General features: G+C 47.6%; 1 protein-coding gene across 8 annotated transcripts in view; it reads left to right on the forward strand.

Moving 5' to 3' along the window:
• The window catches only part of LOC147008370 (uncharacterized), a 70,890-nt gene extending 54,055 nt beyond the window's left edge, over nt 1-16,835 (forward strand). For 2 of the 8 annotated variants that reach the window (XM_085864840.1, XM_085864844.1), the window contains exons 2-3: nt 10,152-10,685; nt 14,802-16,835. In XM_085864840.1, the coding sequence (XP_085720966.1) occupies nt 10,181-10,685; nt 14,802-16,000 (1,704 nt within the window). In that variant the 5' untranslated portion in view covers nt 10,152-10,180 and the 3' untranslated portion in view covers nt 16,001-16,835. The other 6 variants (XM_085864836.1, XM_085864837.1, XM_085864839.1 and 3 more) reach the window with 6 other exon arrangements.

The following is a 16,835-nucleotide window of genomic DNA, read 5'->3' on the forward strand; positions in this document are numbered from 1 at the left end:
TCTCTCTCTCTCTCTCTCTCTCTCTCTCTCTCTCTCTCTCTCTCTCTCTCTCTCTCTCTCTCTCTCTCTCTCTCTCTCTCTCTCTCTCTCTCTCTCTCTCTCTCTCTCTCTCTCTCTCTCTCTCTCTCTCTCTCTCTCTCTCTCTCTCTCTCTCTCCCTCTCCCTCTCCCTCTCGCTCTCGCTCTCTCTCCTCTCTGTTTGATTTCTCCATCAGGAATTGTTTTCATGCCTCCTCATGCGAAAACTGGCCTCGACAAGGTCAGCGAAAAGTCGTTGCGACCCAACTTCCCTCCTCCTCCTTTTGTTCTCTGATCTTTTCAGCCCTCAACCGGCCCTCAACTTTCAAACACTTTCCTTTTGACACTATATATATATATATATATATATATATATATATATATATATATATATATATATATATATATATATATATATATATATATATATATATATATATATAATTTTTGTAACTCGAATTTTGCGGAGATCATTGCATGTGCTGCATCAATGTTCTACCGTTCCGTGATGTCGCGAATAAATATTCTCTGATTGAGTTGTACTTGCCTCAAGTGGACATTGAGTATTTGAGAGTTCATAAGGAAGTTACCTTGAATATTAAGAGTTCCACAGCACCATGATTCTTGGAACTATTATGAAGGCGATTTGTGTCCTTCAGTATTTAAGTACGGTAAATAATTCAATTGAAATAAAGGTTTAAAGGAGGATTCATAAATTAATTGCAGGTTTCATCGCTTTTACCCAGTGTCTATTACATCACCCGATCGAACATGTGCAATTTGTTGTTCGTGCCTAGTGTTTGTGTCCTTTGTAACTCCTTAAAAACAGTAAGTTGCCTGTTTGTAATGATTTTCAATTTTGTTTGACTGCCAGGCAGGAAGACAGAGTATAAATGTTATCCTCTCTGGACACGTGCGATCGGGACGATTTCAGAGCCAATATTCGGAAAAACAGCACACTTGTCTTCCTATTATTTATTTATTTGTTCTATACCTTGTCGAGGCTCGTATGAGAGCGAACACACAACGCACAGCAAGGGGGCACGAGACAAGAGGGGCGGGAGAGGGAAACACAAAACATTATGGAACAGAGACATGAGATCTGTGGAAGGGAGAGGGATCCACAGGGACTTTCAAGAAGGAAAGCAAGGATTTTGAAGGAGGTGGGTTTGGGGTGGATTAACGGGGGTAGAAAATATTGTGGTTTTGAATGGGGGAAGATAAGAGGTGTTGGAGAACAGCTGGTTTGAAGACCTGGAGGGAAGAGTGGGATTGAAGAGAGTGGGGGAGTTTATTCCAAAGGCGGGGAAAAAGAGGAATGAAAGAGTGAAGGTGAACAGTGATTCTTGATTTTGGGAGCTTCACCAGAAGGGGGTTGCTGGTGGACCTTGAACGCCCTGTGGAAAGATGGGGGGGACAGATCACAGACATAGCAGGGGTGGAAAGGCCGGAGAGGAGAATGATGAAGACAGAAAGACTGCTGACCTGCCTGTGGTGAGAGAGAAAGAGAGAGAGAGAGAGAGAGAGAGAGAGAGAGAGAGAGAGAGAGAGAGAGAGAGAGAGAGAGAGAGAGAGAGAGAGAGAGAGAGAGACCCAAACACTCAACTTCATCGCGGGAGATGTCATTTGGTTTCCACTGTGTGAAGTCGAGCTTAGTGTGAGGCGGGAACACCAACAAAGAGGAGAGAGCAGTCCTCCATCAGGCTGTGGATGAAAGTTTGTATGTGGTTAAGAGCTCAGGTGTGTCAAGGAATGACTGCTCGACGGAGGATGCCAAGTTGGCGACTGGCTTTGGATGCCAGGTTGGAAATGTGGCTTTCCCAGGAAAAATCATGCCAGAGAATGAGACCCAGAAGCTTGAATGAAAGGACTTCTTCAAAACGATTATAGAGAAAGTAGATGTGGGGGGGAGGGGGAGTTTCAAGACGGTCCTTTCAGAGAGATATAGAGTGTGAGATTTGTCAGAATTGAAAGACGCGTTCCAAGTGTTTGACCAGCTTGTGATCTTATCCAGGTCTGCAGAGAGTGAAGAGGCCCTGCGGACATATCTAGGATAGAGCGTGGGGTAGGTGAAGCTGGAGAGAAGACAGAAAGACCACCGACCTGCCTGCGGTGAGAGAAAGAGAGACAGAGACCCAAACACTCAGCTTCATTGCGGGAGATACCAATGATCCGAAGAGCCTTTGTTTCCACTGTTTGAAGTCGAGCTTGGTCTGAAGCGGGATCACCAGCCGAGATGGGAGAGCAGTACTCTATCAGGATCAGGCTGTGGATAAAGAGTGTGTGTGTGTGTGTGTGGTTCAGAGCTCAGGTGTGTCAAGGATTGACTTTGCAAGGCAGAGAATGAATGCCATGTTGGCAACTGGCTTTGGATGCCAGCTTGGAAAATGTGGCTTTCCCAGGAAAGATCATGTCAGAAAGTTAGATCCAAATGCTTCAATGAATGGACTTCTTCAAGAGGATTGTGGAGAAAGTAGGGGGGGCTCCCAGATGGTCCTTTCAGAGAGACAGTGAGAATGTGAGATTTGTCAGGATTGAAAGACACGTTCTCATCCAAGCCACTGCTCGCTTTTTTCCATGTTGGGCAGCCCAGACATCATGGATGAGGTCATCCGATATCATCACAAAGTGGTCTTCAACTAAGTGATCAGCTTCCTGACCATCTGCAGGCACCGAGTGGCGAATGGCAACAATGACAACAATGATGGACATTGACCCAGTGCAGGCTCTGAACTTCATAGAATACATGACAACCAAAGTTCTCTGCAAAGTCTAGTATGAAGATGCAATCATTCTTTGGGAGGTTCTCCAGAAGCTGATTATAGGCTTTATATGTCCAGTATGCCAGAAACCGATGCTCAGCAAATGGAGCTAGTTGCTTGCAGGCCTCATTGGCAAGGTCTTCAATTGTGCCCTGCTTGTCTACGAAGGCCAGGCGCTTCTGTTTGCTACCAGGCACATCCTGATACTCATAGCCCTTCCACATCTGGTGAGTGCAGGCCTTCTCTCCTTGTTGCTGAGGACAGGCACAGGAGTTGATGTTATGAGTTAGTAGCTCTGTCAGCTTTTGCACACTGCACTCGTGGCATTGACGCTCGATACACTCAATCCTGTGCTGGCCATCAGGCTCAGGTGGGCAAAGAGTGAAGTTGACCACATCTGATATACCTTGAAATCTGACTCGATTATCTGGCTGGATCACCTTTAAAGCAGCCTTGATGGCCTGAAGCAAATAGTGCATTCGAAAATGATAAATACATCCACATACAAGGCGATGTGAGGCCTTTGCTGAAATCACCTGCCGAGGCTTCCTCATCTCGAAGGACCGCTGACCAACCTTGACACTGGGATTCTCCGTTTGGTTATGGAATTCTAACCCTAACAGCAAGGTTATGGAATCCTTCGCTTGTGGAAACACGGGCTGCGGTGAACCGGTTGAAACGGGGCAAAGTTCATGGGATCTGTGGCATCCATGCTGAACTCAGCCATGCAGGTTACAAATCTCATCCGAGTCTCTCTCAGCAACCGCTCGTTGGACACAAAATCCGACCAGCGAGAGCCAAGGATTCTCCGAAGAGACCTGGTACCAAAGGAATTAAGTCTCCGTCTGAGATCCTTGGTCAGAGTCCAAATCTCGCATCCATAGAGCAAGACTGGAAGTACCAAGGACCTGAAGACTCAGACTTTCGTCCTCCCGCACAGGTACCGGCAGCGCCACACCCCATGATCCAGTAAATCCATGACTCCCCAGGCCCGACCTTGACGTCTATTGACCTCTGACTCGCAGCCAGCAGAGACATGAATATCACTGCCAAGGTAAGTGAATCTCTCCACGACCTCAACATCCTCACCACAAACAGACACAGACAGGACAGCAGCATCCAAGATGTCACCGAAAGCCTGGATCTTAGTTATGACCTAAGAAACCCGTAATCCCAGCGGCTCCGACTCCTCATTCAGCACCTCGAGGGCCCCCAAAAGGATGTCTAAAGTCTCCGCAAAGATGACTGCATCATCTGCAAAATCAAGGTCCGAGATCTTGACATTCCCAAACGATGCACCGCAACTTGATCTCTCTGACATCCTCCCTAAAATCCAGTCCATACAAGTGCTGAAAAGTGTGGGGGCAAGTACACATCCCTGACGAACTCCAGTAACAACTGGAAATAAGTCAGAGATGGTACCACCACACTTCACAGCACTCTCAGTTCCAGAGTAAAGTTCAGACATCAGATCGATCAGTTTTGGTGGCACCCCACGAAGACTAAGAATCCTCCAGAGGACATCCCGATTCACTGAATCGAACGCTTTACAGAGATCAACATAGGCTGCAAGCAGCCCCTGCCGAAACTCTCGTCTGCGTTCGGTGAGGACACGAAGGGCAAGGATACGGTCAATCGTTGACCTCTTTGGTGTAAAGCCTGACTGCTCTGGACGCTGGTGCTCAAGCAGATGGTGGCGAACCCTATCAAGAATTATCCGAGCAAAGACCTTGCCCGGCACTGAGAGCAGCGTCACCCCTCGGTAGTTGTTGCAGTCTTGGTGATCACCCTTCCCTTTCCAGAGAGGGACAACAAGGCCCCTCTTCCAGTCAGTTGGGATAATGCCTGTGTTCCAGGCAGAGCACAAAACTGCATGCAACGACACGAGAGCAGCATTTCCACCAGCTTTGAGAAGTTCAGCATGGATGCCACAGATCCCTGGAGCTTTTCCCCGTTTCAACCGGTTCACCGCAGCCCGTGTTTCCACAAGCGAAGGTGGACCACAGTTGATTCGAGGGTCAGCAACAGGGATTGTAACTCCCTTGACGTCCAACTCGACAGTTGGGGGATCAGCCTGGTACAACCGCTCAAAGTAACCGGCCCAGCGGGCCTTCACTTCAGACTCCTCTGTCAAGAGCCGACCACTCTCTGCTCTCACTGCAGTGCTCCGAGGGATGGGCTTGGATGAACGTAATGCGCGAATTCCCCTGTAAGCACAAGAACCACTTGACCACAGGTGATGCTCTACCCCCTCACAGAATCCTCGCACATAGGCCTCCTTGTCCACCCTTCGCGCATGTACAGTTTTATGCCTCAGCTCCCTGAACAGCTCAGCTCTGCCATTCAGCCTGGCCCTGCGACTCTGGTCAATGGTATCCAGTGTCCCTTGAGAGACAAAATTCTTCTAAGCCCGACGGTGAGCTCCAAGACATCCACCGGCAACATCAAGGACGGTGGTCTTGAAGGCGCTCCACAACTCTTCAGGACCCCCCAAAGCACCCAGATCCGCCAAATCTCCACTCAGCCTGTTCGCAAACTCCTCAGCTACTCTCTCATCCTTGAGTTTGCCAACATCCAGCCTAGGCTGGGATGGTACCATTCTCCTGGATTTAAGCTGCAACTTCAGAGTTGCGACCACAGGCTCTGGTCGGTATTGAGGAACTGAGCACTCCGGTCGACCCTGCAGTTCTGGATCATCCTCCAGCGACCATTCACGAGCACATGGTCAATCTCCTTTGCCACACCATCAGCATTGAAACACCAAGTCCAGCGATGAGCTTGTGGGCACTGAAACCATGAACCAGCCACCCAAAGTCCATGACTTCTTGCAAAGTCAATGAACTTAGTGCTATTCTGGTTCACAGTTCCAGACTCATGGGGACCAACACATGTCTCATAACCATCCCTATCAGTTCCAGTCGATGCATTGAAATCCCCCAAGACTAGAAGTGTATCTCGCCTGGGGCACTGATCAACCACAGACTCGAGTGTGGCATCGAATGTGTCCTTCACGGTGAGATCACTCGTCTCAGTCGGATCATATACAGAGACCAGGGAAATGACACCCAAGGAGTGACGAATCCTTCGTCTCATAATATGCTCGTTGACCGGTGTTACCTCAATTATAATTGGAGTCAGCTTATTGGACACAGCTACAGCAACTCCTTGGCCATGGTAACCATCAGAGTGACCAGACCAATAGTAGGTGTAACCACCCGCCAGGATCTCACTGTAATCCGGTGACGTGTTGTATTTGCGAGTTCATCACAACCACGGTAAAAAAAAAAATGACGATTTCGCTATTTTCAGCGATTTCGGCTCGCAAAATCTCCTCCAATCAAAGACGAAGATTGTTGAAACTCTCCCAACCTATGGAACTCTTGAAGTTCTCTTACGTTCAGAAATTACAGGTGGAAATTCCAATGTTCCTCAAAGCTGTCGTTGTTGGAAGTCGGGAATGTTGTGTGGGCATAAATAGATGGTTCATAGAATCGCCACCAGGTGTCACGTTCACTGCCTTCCAGTGCCACGTCGCCATTGCCCTGCAGACCACACAATGGACAAAAAAGGACATGAATATCACAAGGAATTGACCTCTGCATAAGTTGGATAAAACTAAATAAATTGGTGCGGCATTTCAAAATGTATATACACGTCACGTCCATGAAAATGGTTTCCATGGCAACGTGAGTTTTGGTACAATATCTGGAACGTTCCATTTTTGACGGCCATTTTGGAAAGTCATGACCGGTGGACATCAAAGTACAGTCATGGATGGAATGGTATTTAAACATGAAAATTCCCCGTCCGTGAAAGCTGACATTGAGCCTTTTAAACTTATAATCACAACTTCTTTACAGGGAAATACGTGGACGTTTGACTGTTTGTCGTCCATCTTTGCAGCCATCTTGTAACATGGCCACCCAGGAAACTTGTTCCAGACACATCAACATCTCAAATCATTCCACATGTGGGAAGTTTGGTGCTTTGATGAAAAAATAGGGGCAATGCCCCTGGGCTCACAGGGTAGGACCTGGGAACCATTGGAAGGTATGGATGACCCACAAAATATGTTACGGAGGACATATGCGGCCTGAATGCCTGATGGACTGACGGACACCGCTCGATGCTGATACCTCCCCTGAACTACGTTACAGGTGAGATAAAAATGCACACCTGTTCGGCCATGCTGCCTCACCACAAACTCAAAGCTTCATGCTCACCTCCATTCTTTCGTGTCCCCTTCTCTCGCCTGTGGAACTATCTTCCTGAATCTGTGAGCTCAAGCTCTTCCCTCCAACATTTCAACTCCGCTGTCCACCATCACTTCATGGTCTCTCTCATTTGTACCTCTGAGCCTCACCACATTTGTCCCTATCCTACACGTCACGCGTACCTCTCCTCGTGCTGTATGCATTCTCGTCCGGCTGTTTCCCCTTCATCGAGTTGTGTTTGTCGACCTGTCACCCTCTTGTTCTGCTTTTCCACAAACCTCAAGACCTGTATCCAAACATATTGGCCAAATCCAAAATTCCTTGGTAATCTGATTTCATGATACCGTGCACACACTCAAAGGTACCCAGTGCCAGAGGGAGCACAGCAACCCCAAAACATCACAGCAACACAAGAAGACCTCTCCTTCTGCGAGGGTAACAAACAACAAATCCTCCAGCGCACGACATTGCTGCGGCGCCTTTGGCACCCGACGATGCCAATGTCCAGCACTTGGAGACTGAATTGGGAGGGAGAGGTGCACAAGAATTAATTCATTAATTACATAATTAAAACAAATAAATAATCGTAAAATAATTGATTGATTAATCAATTAGCTAATTCGCGTACCAAAAGCACCACCGCTTCATCTGAATCCGCAGCTTTTTGAAAATTAAGTAATTAATTCGAAAAATGAATAATTAATTAATTAATCAAAAATACCCTTCATAGCCAAATCACTTGTTCGCTGTCGTGTCCAAATATCAGCTTCCGAGCTCAAAATGCACCTGAGATATTGCGCAGATGAGAAACAAAATAATTAATAAATCGCTAATGATTTAGTAATTAATTGATTAATCAAAAAAAATTAATACCGTTTTTGCCAAAGAACATCTTCGTTTTTGTCCCGAAATTTCATGTTCCGAGCTCAAAGGAGGTTGAGATCTGCGATCGAGAGGAGCCGAGAGGAGCCTGTCGAACGACGGAAGCCGTGACCGGTGTGAAGGATCTCCATGTTTGTTTACGACCGTTCGATGCCAAGTAAACAATGTCCTCGCAGATTGACGTCCATCTCACGTCGACGTCATCATCCGTCCAAACGACGTTCGTCAACATCGGGTCATCTGACCTCGTGACACTCCAGGCGGAGGAAGTTACACGCCGGTGGGATGGAGATGGTACCTTGAGTAGGTGAGAGCGTCGTACCTGTGGCAGTCGGTGGTGGCCTTGGGTGGTCCAGAGCAGGTGTTCTTCACATACATTCTTCACGATGAGTGCTGCTCGGTCGACATGCCGAGTTATCACGGACATCACGTGCTGAAGCTCCTGAACGACGACTTGATTTGGTGTCGACGACCGTGACGTCACCGTGCGGGTTTGCTGTCAGCGCATCACCCGTCGAGAGCGCGTCGACGAACACAACCTGACTTCTGTTGCGCAGTTTTCAAGGTAGGAATGAAATAATTTACATTTTTTTTTTTTACCCTTTCCACTCATTCAGGATGTTTGAAAGTTTCACACGCAGGTGAGACACTCTCATGTAAGCGGTCCCACCTCGTCGCAGGTTGTGCACGCTGCAGCCAGGACGTCTGTTCGGCCATGAAGATTCCATCGTGGATGTAACTTCGTTTCAGGTGTGGGATGAAACGGACAGGTAGGAGTAGAACACCTGGAACCGTCTTCTAGAGGTTCTTCTTTCTCAATCTCTCAGCGCATCGCCACCTCGTGATCCCCCCCCCCCCAATCATTGCCCATGATCTTTATTACCCCCCATTAACCTCTCTTAACTCAACCTTCTTATTTGCTCGTTTTTACTTCTTCCTTATTCTCCCCAAATCCTGTTCGTTCATTCCCTCGATGTTTCTCTCACTCTCAATAAAACCGTCTCACTCCCGTCTCGGGAAAAAAAAAATTTTTTTACGTAACGTGACGTCGTTGGATCGATCGGCGTGATGACGTCATGACGTCGCGACCGCGCGGTTGGACGGTTTGTCTCGTCCCAACGGACGTCCGTCGCTTCACGTCATCATGGGATGTTCGAACTGATTCAACTTGTCAGGATTTTCTCAGGTTTTTTTTTCCCAAACTCGTGACGTGTATCGGTTTCTGACAGAAACACAATAAGGAACGAACGTTTTAAAAAATCGTTCGCGCTTCCGTTTTGTGGAACTTGCCGTTTGTAAAATATTCTGTCTTCCTTCGCTCGAGCTTACACAACGTTATCGTTTTACCTGAGAAGGATCGCGGTTTTATCTTCATCTTTTAGTGCTCTACTCTATTTTTTATCTTTGGATTGCGAGGCCTTTTGTGTTTGGTGACGCAGCCGCTTCCGGTGGGCAGTGTATAAGAGTTAGTGCTGTGTGCAGTCGGTTTCCCGCCCAAATAATTGTTTTTTTTTTCGTTGTATCTTCATCGGGCCTTTTCAGGTGATCGTCGGTTTGTGTCTGTGGACTGTGTGGTGACACAGCCGCTTCCAATGGGCAGTGTATAAGAGTTAGTGCTGTGTGCAGTCGGTTTCCCGCCCAAATAATTGTTTTTTTTTTCGTTGTATCTTCATCGGGCCTTTTCAGGTGATCGTCGGTTTGTGTCTGTGGACTGTGTGGTGACGCAGCCGCTTCCAATGGGCAGTGTATAAGGGTTAGTGCTGTGTGCAGTCGGTTTCCCGCCCAAACTATTTTTTTTTTTTCGTTGTATCTTCATCGGGCGTTTTCAGGTGATCGTCGGTTTGTGTGTGTGGACTGTTCGGACCAAACACCTGTCTGAAGTTAATGTTGATAAAGGTAAGCTCAAGGAGGTGAAATGAAATTAGCGTTTTTGGCGGGAAATCTTCTGATGGAGATGAAGAAAACCACAAAAATAATTTATTCTCACGGATTCGGACGAAACTTGAGGTACAGGTCGGGAGTGTGATGAGGAAGAAGTGATTCGATTCGATTGGTCCAGATCCAGAGCTGGCCCATCAAGTGGGATAAACAAAACAACTGTTCATCGTGGTGGAGGAACGCGCTCCACCGAGAGCCGCTCTCTGTTATTGTTTTGAGTTCCCTCAACCCAAGAGTCGGTGTGGTTGTATCGGTTTGTGGGAATGACAGAAGGAAACGTCGGGGGGTTTAATTATTACCTCTTCATCCCCATCCTTCCCTTTATCTCTCCACCGCAGAAACGCTGTGACCGGCACTTGAGACTGCGATGGCGAGCAAACCCGACTCATACACAATTGATTTATCAGGCTCTTGTGAGCAATGCCAAGCCATGGACCATGTTGATGACATGTGGGCCAAGTTTGATTTTCATTTGCCGCCACCACTTCCTCCGAGCATCTCCCGGCGACCGACGGACGGCTCTGCAGACCGACCGGACGACTGCGCCCCTCTCCACGTTCTCATCAGTGAGTTCCTCCAAGATCACTGGGCGCGGGGCGCACCTGCTGTTCAAAGAAGAGACGTCGACGTGGATGCCACTCGTGACGTCCACACACCACTCGTAGATATTGAGCAGGAGCCAAATGCTTGTGGTGTTGAGCTTGGGGAGAGCGGTTTGGGTGTACGACCTGAGCTGGTCACATGCTCGCTGGACCAGCGCAACATGGGTGAGCGTTCTGTCCGAACACTGGACCAGGAGGATGCGCCGAGGAAAGTGCCCAGCTTCGAGGCGTCACCAATAGCTCCTGGAACGGAGACACCGAGTGACTCAGGTGAGCTTGAAGGTGTGGACGCGAGAGGTACAACACGGTAAATATTACTTTGATACGTTTCTGTTTGAATGACGTCACAGTTTCATCCTCACAGTCGTTTGTTAATTGTGAACTCGAATATGCACAAGTATGTTGGTTGGTTTGGTCTGTCATTCTGTTTGTCTGTGTGTCAATCGCCTACAGGTCACATTTCAAATCCGATCTTCACGAAACTTCACCGCCTGGTGGAGGCAGTCACGAGTTGGAAGCCCGTTGTTTTTGAGGTCAATAGGTCAAAAGGTCAAGATCACATGACTTGTCTATTTTCAACCGATTCACTTGATATCTATGTATATCCTGTCTATAAAACTGGAGAACACGGGTGGAGGGTGAACCCTCGTCGAGGTGAAGTCTTGGTCAACCCTGAGAGTATGTCTATTAATTACGTACTGCTTGAACGTGAGTTCAATCACGTGTACGTCCATTAATTACCTCTTATTGGACCTTGACTATGTCTATTAATTGCGGACAATTGGGACATACCTTTCAGACATGCAGACCTTTCGGGCTCTAACACCTTTTAGACTCCTATCGACCTTTTACATCCCTTTTGACCATTTTGACCTTTTAAGACCATTTATACCCACTTCTACACTTTCGACCTTTACATCCTTTGGAGCCCTTGGACCTTATACACAGTGTCTACAGAAAGTGTACACCTCCTTTCAAAATTTTCACCTTTTGTTTCCTCAAAGGCTGCAATTAAATTCCATTAAATCAGACTTTTTCCACCTTTATTTACACATCGTAACCAACAACTTCCAAGGGAAAAACAAATCCTACAAATTTCAGAAAATTAATTAAAAATACAAAACTAGAACATCTTGGTTGGATGAGTGTCCCACCCTCCCTGATAATAGCAATTGTGAATTAGCTCAGGTGTAACCAATCACCTTCAAAATCACGCACCAAGTTAATTGACCTACACCTGTGTTAAATTGTTGTGATTCTGATTATTTCAGAATAAAATCAGCTGTTCCTGTAGGTTTCCTCCACTGGGTGGTGCATTTCACAGCAAAGACTCAATCATGAGAACCAAGGAGCTTTCAAAAGACCTCCGGCATGAAGTTGTCGAAAGGCACAGATCAGGGGATGGGTATAAAAATATTCAAAAGCCTTGAATATCCCTTGGAGCACAGTCAGGACAATCATTAAGAAGTGGAAGGCGTATGGTGCCACCAAGACCCTTCCGAGATCAGGCCGTCCCTCCAAACTGGATGACCAAGCAAGGAGGAGACTGATCAGAGAGGCCACCAAGAGGCCAATGGGACCTTTGAAACAGCTGCAGGCCTTTATGGCAAAGACTGTCCGCTGTGTGCATGTAACAACAATATCCCAAGCACTACACAAGTCTGGCCTGGACGGTTGGGTGGCAAGAAGGAAGCCATTACTCAAAAAGCCCACCTTGAGTACCGTTTGAGGAAAGCAAAAAAACATTCCGGAGATTCTGAAGCCGCGTGTCAGAGTTTTGTGGTCGGACGAAACCAAGATGGAACTTTTTGGTTACGTACAAGTACAAAAGTTACTTGTAGTAGTACAAAACGTCGAAGTAGTCGAAGTACTACTTCGAATGTAGTCGAAGTACAAAACGTTACGTTTGGCACAAACCCTTTCTTCCATCCCATGTCTGAAACGTCCCGTTGTTACAACGTTTCTTTTCTCCATTTTCTGAATTCTCCTTTTGTTGTATTCCTCACTTAATGTCTTTGATCACATCTCTGTCTTTAAAATGTTTTAAAATCCCAGCTTGTAATGTATGTTCATGTTCCATCAATCATCCCTTTTTTTTTCCAACTTCAGTGCCAATTCACCCCACCTCCTTAAATCTACCTCAAACCTAACCCCTCACGTGTTATCCCCTCTCCTTACCCCTCCCATCTTTCCCCTCATTCTACCTCCACTCTTGACACCTCTTCACTGTCCTCTGCTTCACTATCAGCTCCTCCTCTGATGTCCCAAAGTGTGTGGTGTTCTAACATCTGTGGTCTCCATTCCAACCTAACAGATGTCTCACTCTCTCAATCAGTACACTTATCACCACCAACATGCTCCTTCCTTCCTCTCAGCACACCTACACCTCTTCCCAACCACTCAAATCTTGTATCTCCCCCTGCCCGCTCCCTTCATCAGCATACCACCACCAAGTGACATCCTTCCCCTCTTTCCAACTCTCCCCTCGCCCTACTTCACCTTGGCCGTGCTTGCACTCATCGTCTCCCCTCCCTCTCAAAACTTCCCTCTCACCCCTCCCTATCGAAGCAAACTTTACTCGCTTCCCCCTCCAAGCTTCCCTCTCACCTTTCTCAAAATCTCCCCCCTCACCCTTCACCCTCTAATGTTCCCCCTCACATCCACAAAGCTGCATCCTTCCCCTACCCTCTCTCTTCCATCTCATCACTCCACCTCGTCCAATCTTCAACTGCCCTCTGCCCCCTCTCTTATTACTCCCCACTGTACTTCAACCCATCAACACCTTGCCTTTTCTCCCCATCCGGCCCTCTCCCCGAAGTCTTCTGCAATCCCTCACACTCATTCAACAACTCTCCTTACCTCCCCCTCTCCCCCTCCTCCCTCATCCTACTCTCCCCCTCCCCTCCCCTGCACCCAAAGCCTCCTCCCCTCCCTCTTCATTAACAGTGTGGACCTCAAACATCCGAGGCCTTATCTCGAACCCGACAGATCTTTCCATACAGATTGCCACTGACAAACCAGATATTATCTGCTCAACAAACTTTCTTCCCTCAAGACGTCTCTGACTCCCGAGTATCTCTCCCTGGTTACTTCCTCCTCCGGTATGACAGACCTGAGCCTCATCCTGGTGGAGGAGTTGCTCTCTTCATCAAAGACTCTATTCATCACTCTCCATGCCCTGCTCTCACTCCCCCACACCCCCAGGAATACCTCTGGCTTCGGATTCCCCTCCACTCCCACCTCATGTTTTTATGTGTACTGTACTGTCCACCAAACAGTGATGACTCCATCTACACCTCACTATCCGAAAACATGGACCAACTTCTATCTTCTCATCCAAACTCTCTCTTCCTCATATGTGGCGACTTCAATTGTCATCACACCAGTTGGCTAGGTGTAGGTACCTCTCTCACCTGTCATGGCACTCAAACAAAAGCTTTCTGCGACTCATTGGGACTGACTCAATCGGTCAACTTCCCGACCCGGATCTCAACCAATGGTACTCCATCTCTTCTGGATCTGATTTTGACTAATTTCCCTGAAAATATCTGCTGCTCTTCCTCCGCTCCATTCGGCTCTTCTGACCACGTCCTTGTCAAAGTGGACATCTCTGTGGCTATTATCAGAGAACCACCTCAGCACCGTCGAGTCTGGAATTTCACTCAAGCCAACTGGCAGGGTCTCCGAGCAGCCATCAAACTTACAGACTGGTCTCCGATCGCTACTTTCTCAAACATCAACTCATCCTGGGAATTCTTTCAAAGAAACTTACTCTCCCTCATGAACAGATTTATCCCGTCTCATCTTCAGTTGTCCTGCCCTTCCTCCCACTCATGGTTCACTGAAGCTTGTGGCGAGGCAGTTGTCCTGAAACAACTTGCCTTTGCCTCATGGAAAGCAAACCAAACTGAGAGTAAGTTCAGTTCCTTCCATAAAGCTTGGAACAAGTGTGTGTCTACTCTCTCCCCTCTGGGCTGGTGCCCCTGCCTCTCCCCTTTCTCTTCTTCACGCTGTGTAAACCAAGGCATTTAGTATCATTGGTATCTCCCGTGATGAGACTGATTCTTTGGGTCTCTCACTCTCTGATCACGATATTTTCTTCCCCCGTTAATCCATCCCAAATCTACCTCCTTCAAATTCCCTGCTTTCCTTCCTGAAAGTCCCTGCAATGTCCATCTTGTATTCCCCATGTTCCCCGCCCCCATCCCTCTCCCTTCCACAGATCTCCTCATGTCTCTGTCCCCACTGTTTTGTCCTTCCCTCTCCCCCCCCACCCTCCCTCTTGTCTCCTGCCCCCCCTTGTGCGTTGTGTGTGTTCGCTCTTATATGAGCCTCGACAATGTATACAAAAATAATAATGATTGAATACCTCTTCTTCACCTCCAGATGGTTTCGGTGGGATGATGATGCAACAAGAGACGCCAAGTCTTCTCAATGACAGTGTGGAGGTCGTGAAGCCATTGGGACCTTTTCTTCTCAACAACAACGTTGCGGTCGTGAAACCGATGGAACCTTCTCTTCATCTCCACGACAACGCTTCGGACGTGAGGCCGATGGAACCTTTTCGTCATCTCAATGACAACGCTTCGGACGTGAGGCCGATGGAACCTTTTCGTCATCTCAATGACAACGCTTCGGACGTGAGGCCGATGGAACCTTTTCGTCATCTCTACGACAATGCTTCGGACGTGAGGCCGATGGGACCTTTTCGTCATCTCTACGACAACGCTTCGGACGTGAGGCCGATGGGACCTTTTCGTCATCTCTACGACAATGCTTCGGACGTGAGGCCGATGGAACCTTTTCGTCATCTCAACGACAACGCTTCGGACGTGAGGCCGATGGAACCTTTTCGTCATCTCTACGACAACGCTTCGGACGTGAGGCCGATGGGACCTTTTCGTCATCTCAACGACAACGCTTCGGACGTGAGGCCGATGGAACCTTTTCGTCATCTCTACGACAATGCTTCGGGCATGAGGCCGATGGAACCTTTGCGTCATCTCAACGACAACATTACGTACTACAAGCCAATGGTCGTGAGACCGATGAGAGCTTTACCTCATCTCAGCGACAACGTTACGGGCTGGAAGCCAATGCTCGTGTGGCCGATGGGACTCTCGAGTCATCTCAACAACAACATTGCGGTTGTACCACCAATGTTCGTGATGCATCTTCCCAATGGCAGTACGAGGTTCACACAAGAGGCTGAGAGCCGAAGGAATGACAACGTCAATCACCGGGATGACCGATCCTTGCCGCAGTCGACAGACACCAGGGCCAACATCTTACGTTATACAGATGCTCTGGCATCATATTACACGGCCAGGCGCAGAAGGCGACGTTCGAGAGCTCTGGTGTCACAGCCATGTTCCATTTGCCGAATGTCGCACGAAATGGCCAGAAATGAAAGCGAAGAGTCGGTCACCGCTGAGGAAAACCACCCTGGCTGGGGTGGCGATATGGGTGCGGATGCGGATACCCACTCCGGGTTCAAGTTTGCGCTCAATGTTGACTGCCTGACCATCCCAAAGTCGCACTTCTCTTTCCCCGACCTCACCATGGATGAGATTCTCAACCTTTAGGTCGAGGACAACCTCAACAGGGTCTCCCAAGTGTTCTCTTCTCAATGAAGACCCGAATCGCATTCTTTTACTTATTTTAATCAAACTCTCCCTCAGTCTGCCATTCTCCCAAGACAGGATGCCAACCCCGGAGAGAGGATGACCACCCTATCGAGATTATTTTGCCCTCCCCTCTCTCTTGGGGATCTGGTTGTTGTTACCCTCGCCAGGGGATTGGGTACTGTATTTGGGTCCGTTTGTCTGCTTGTTTGTTTGTCCACACAGAACTTTCGTGTAATTTTTTTTCTCCGCAACCGCTTGTCGGATTGAGACAAAATTTTCACCATACGAGCGACTACTCAGTGGAACGAGTAGTCGCTCCGATGGTGAAAATTTAGTCAATCCGACAACTGTCTGCAGACAACTGTTTGTCCGTTCGGACAAACGGACAGACCCAAATGCAATACCCTCTCCTCCGGCGACGGTAATCAACATCACTAGAAATTTTTGAAAAACATCATTTTTGGAATGAAATTTAAAAAAAAAATTTTTTTATTTCTTTTGACAAACTTCACAAAAACCATTTTTCTACAAACATAGCAAGAACAGCCACGGTCTTGGAAAGATTGCGTTCAAAAAGTTTTAACTTCGCAGAAACAAGCTAATTTGAAAATGACATGAGGTCACAAAAATGACATGATGTCACATTGTTGAATGGGTTTACCACTTCGCTTCTCCTTTCTAGATAGATATGTAGGAAATTTAGTGTACCTACTAAAAAAAAAAAAACCAGTTCATACTTTTTGGAATGTTGACGCTGTTTCATTTGAACAAAAATAAACGATCGAAAAGTGAA

The sequence above is a fragment of the Eptatretus burgeri genome, chromosome 19 (assembly GCF_056783735.1).
Source record: "Eptatretus burgeri isolate ZD-2024b chromosome 19, Ebu_testis_v1, whole genome shotgun sequence".
NCBI lineage: Eukaryota > Metazoa > Chordata > Myxini > Myxiniformes > Myxinidae > Eptatretus > Eptatretus burgeri.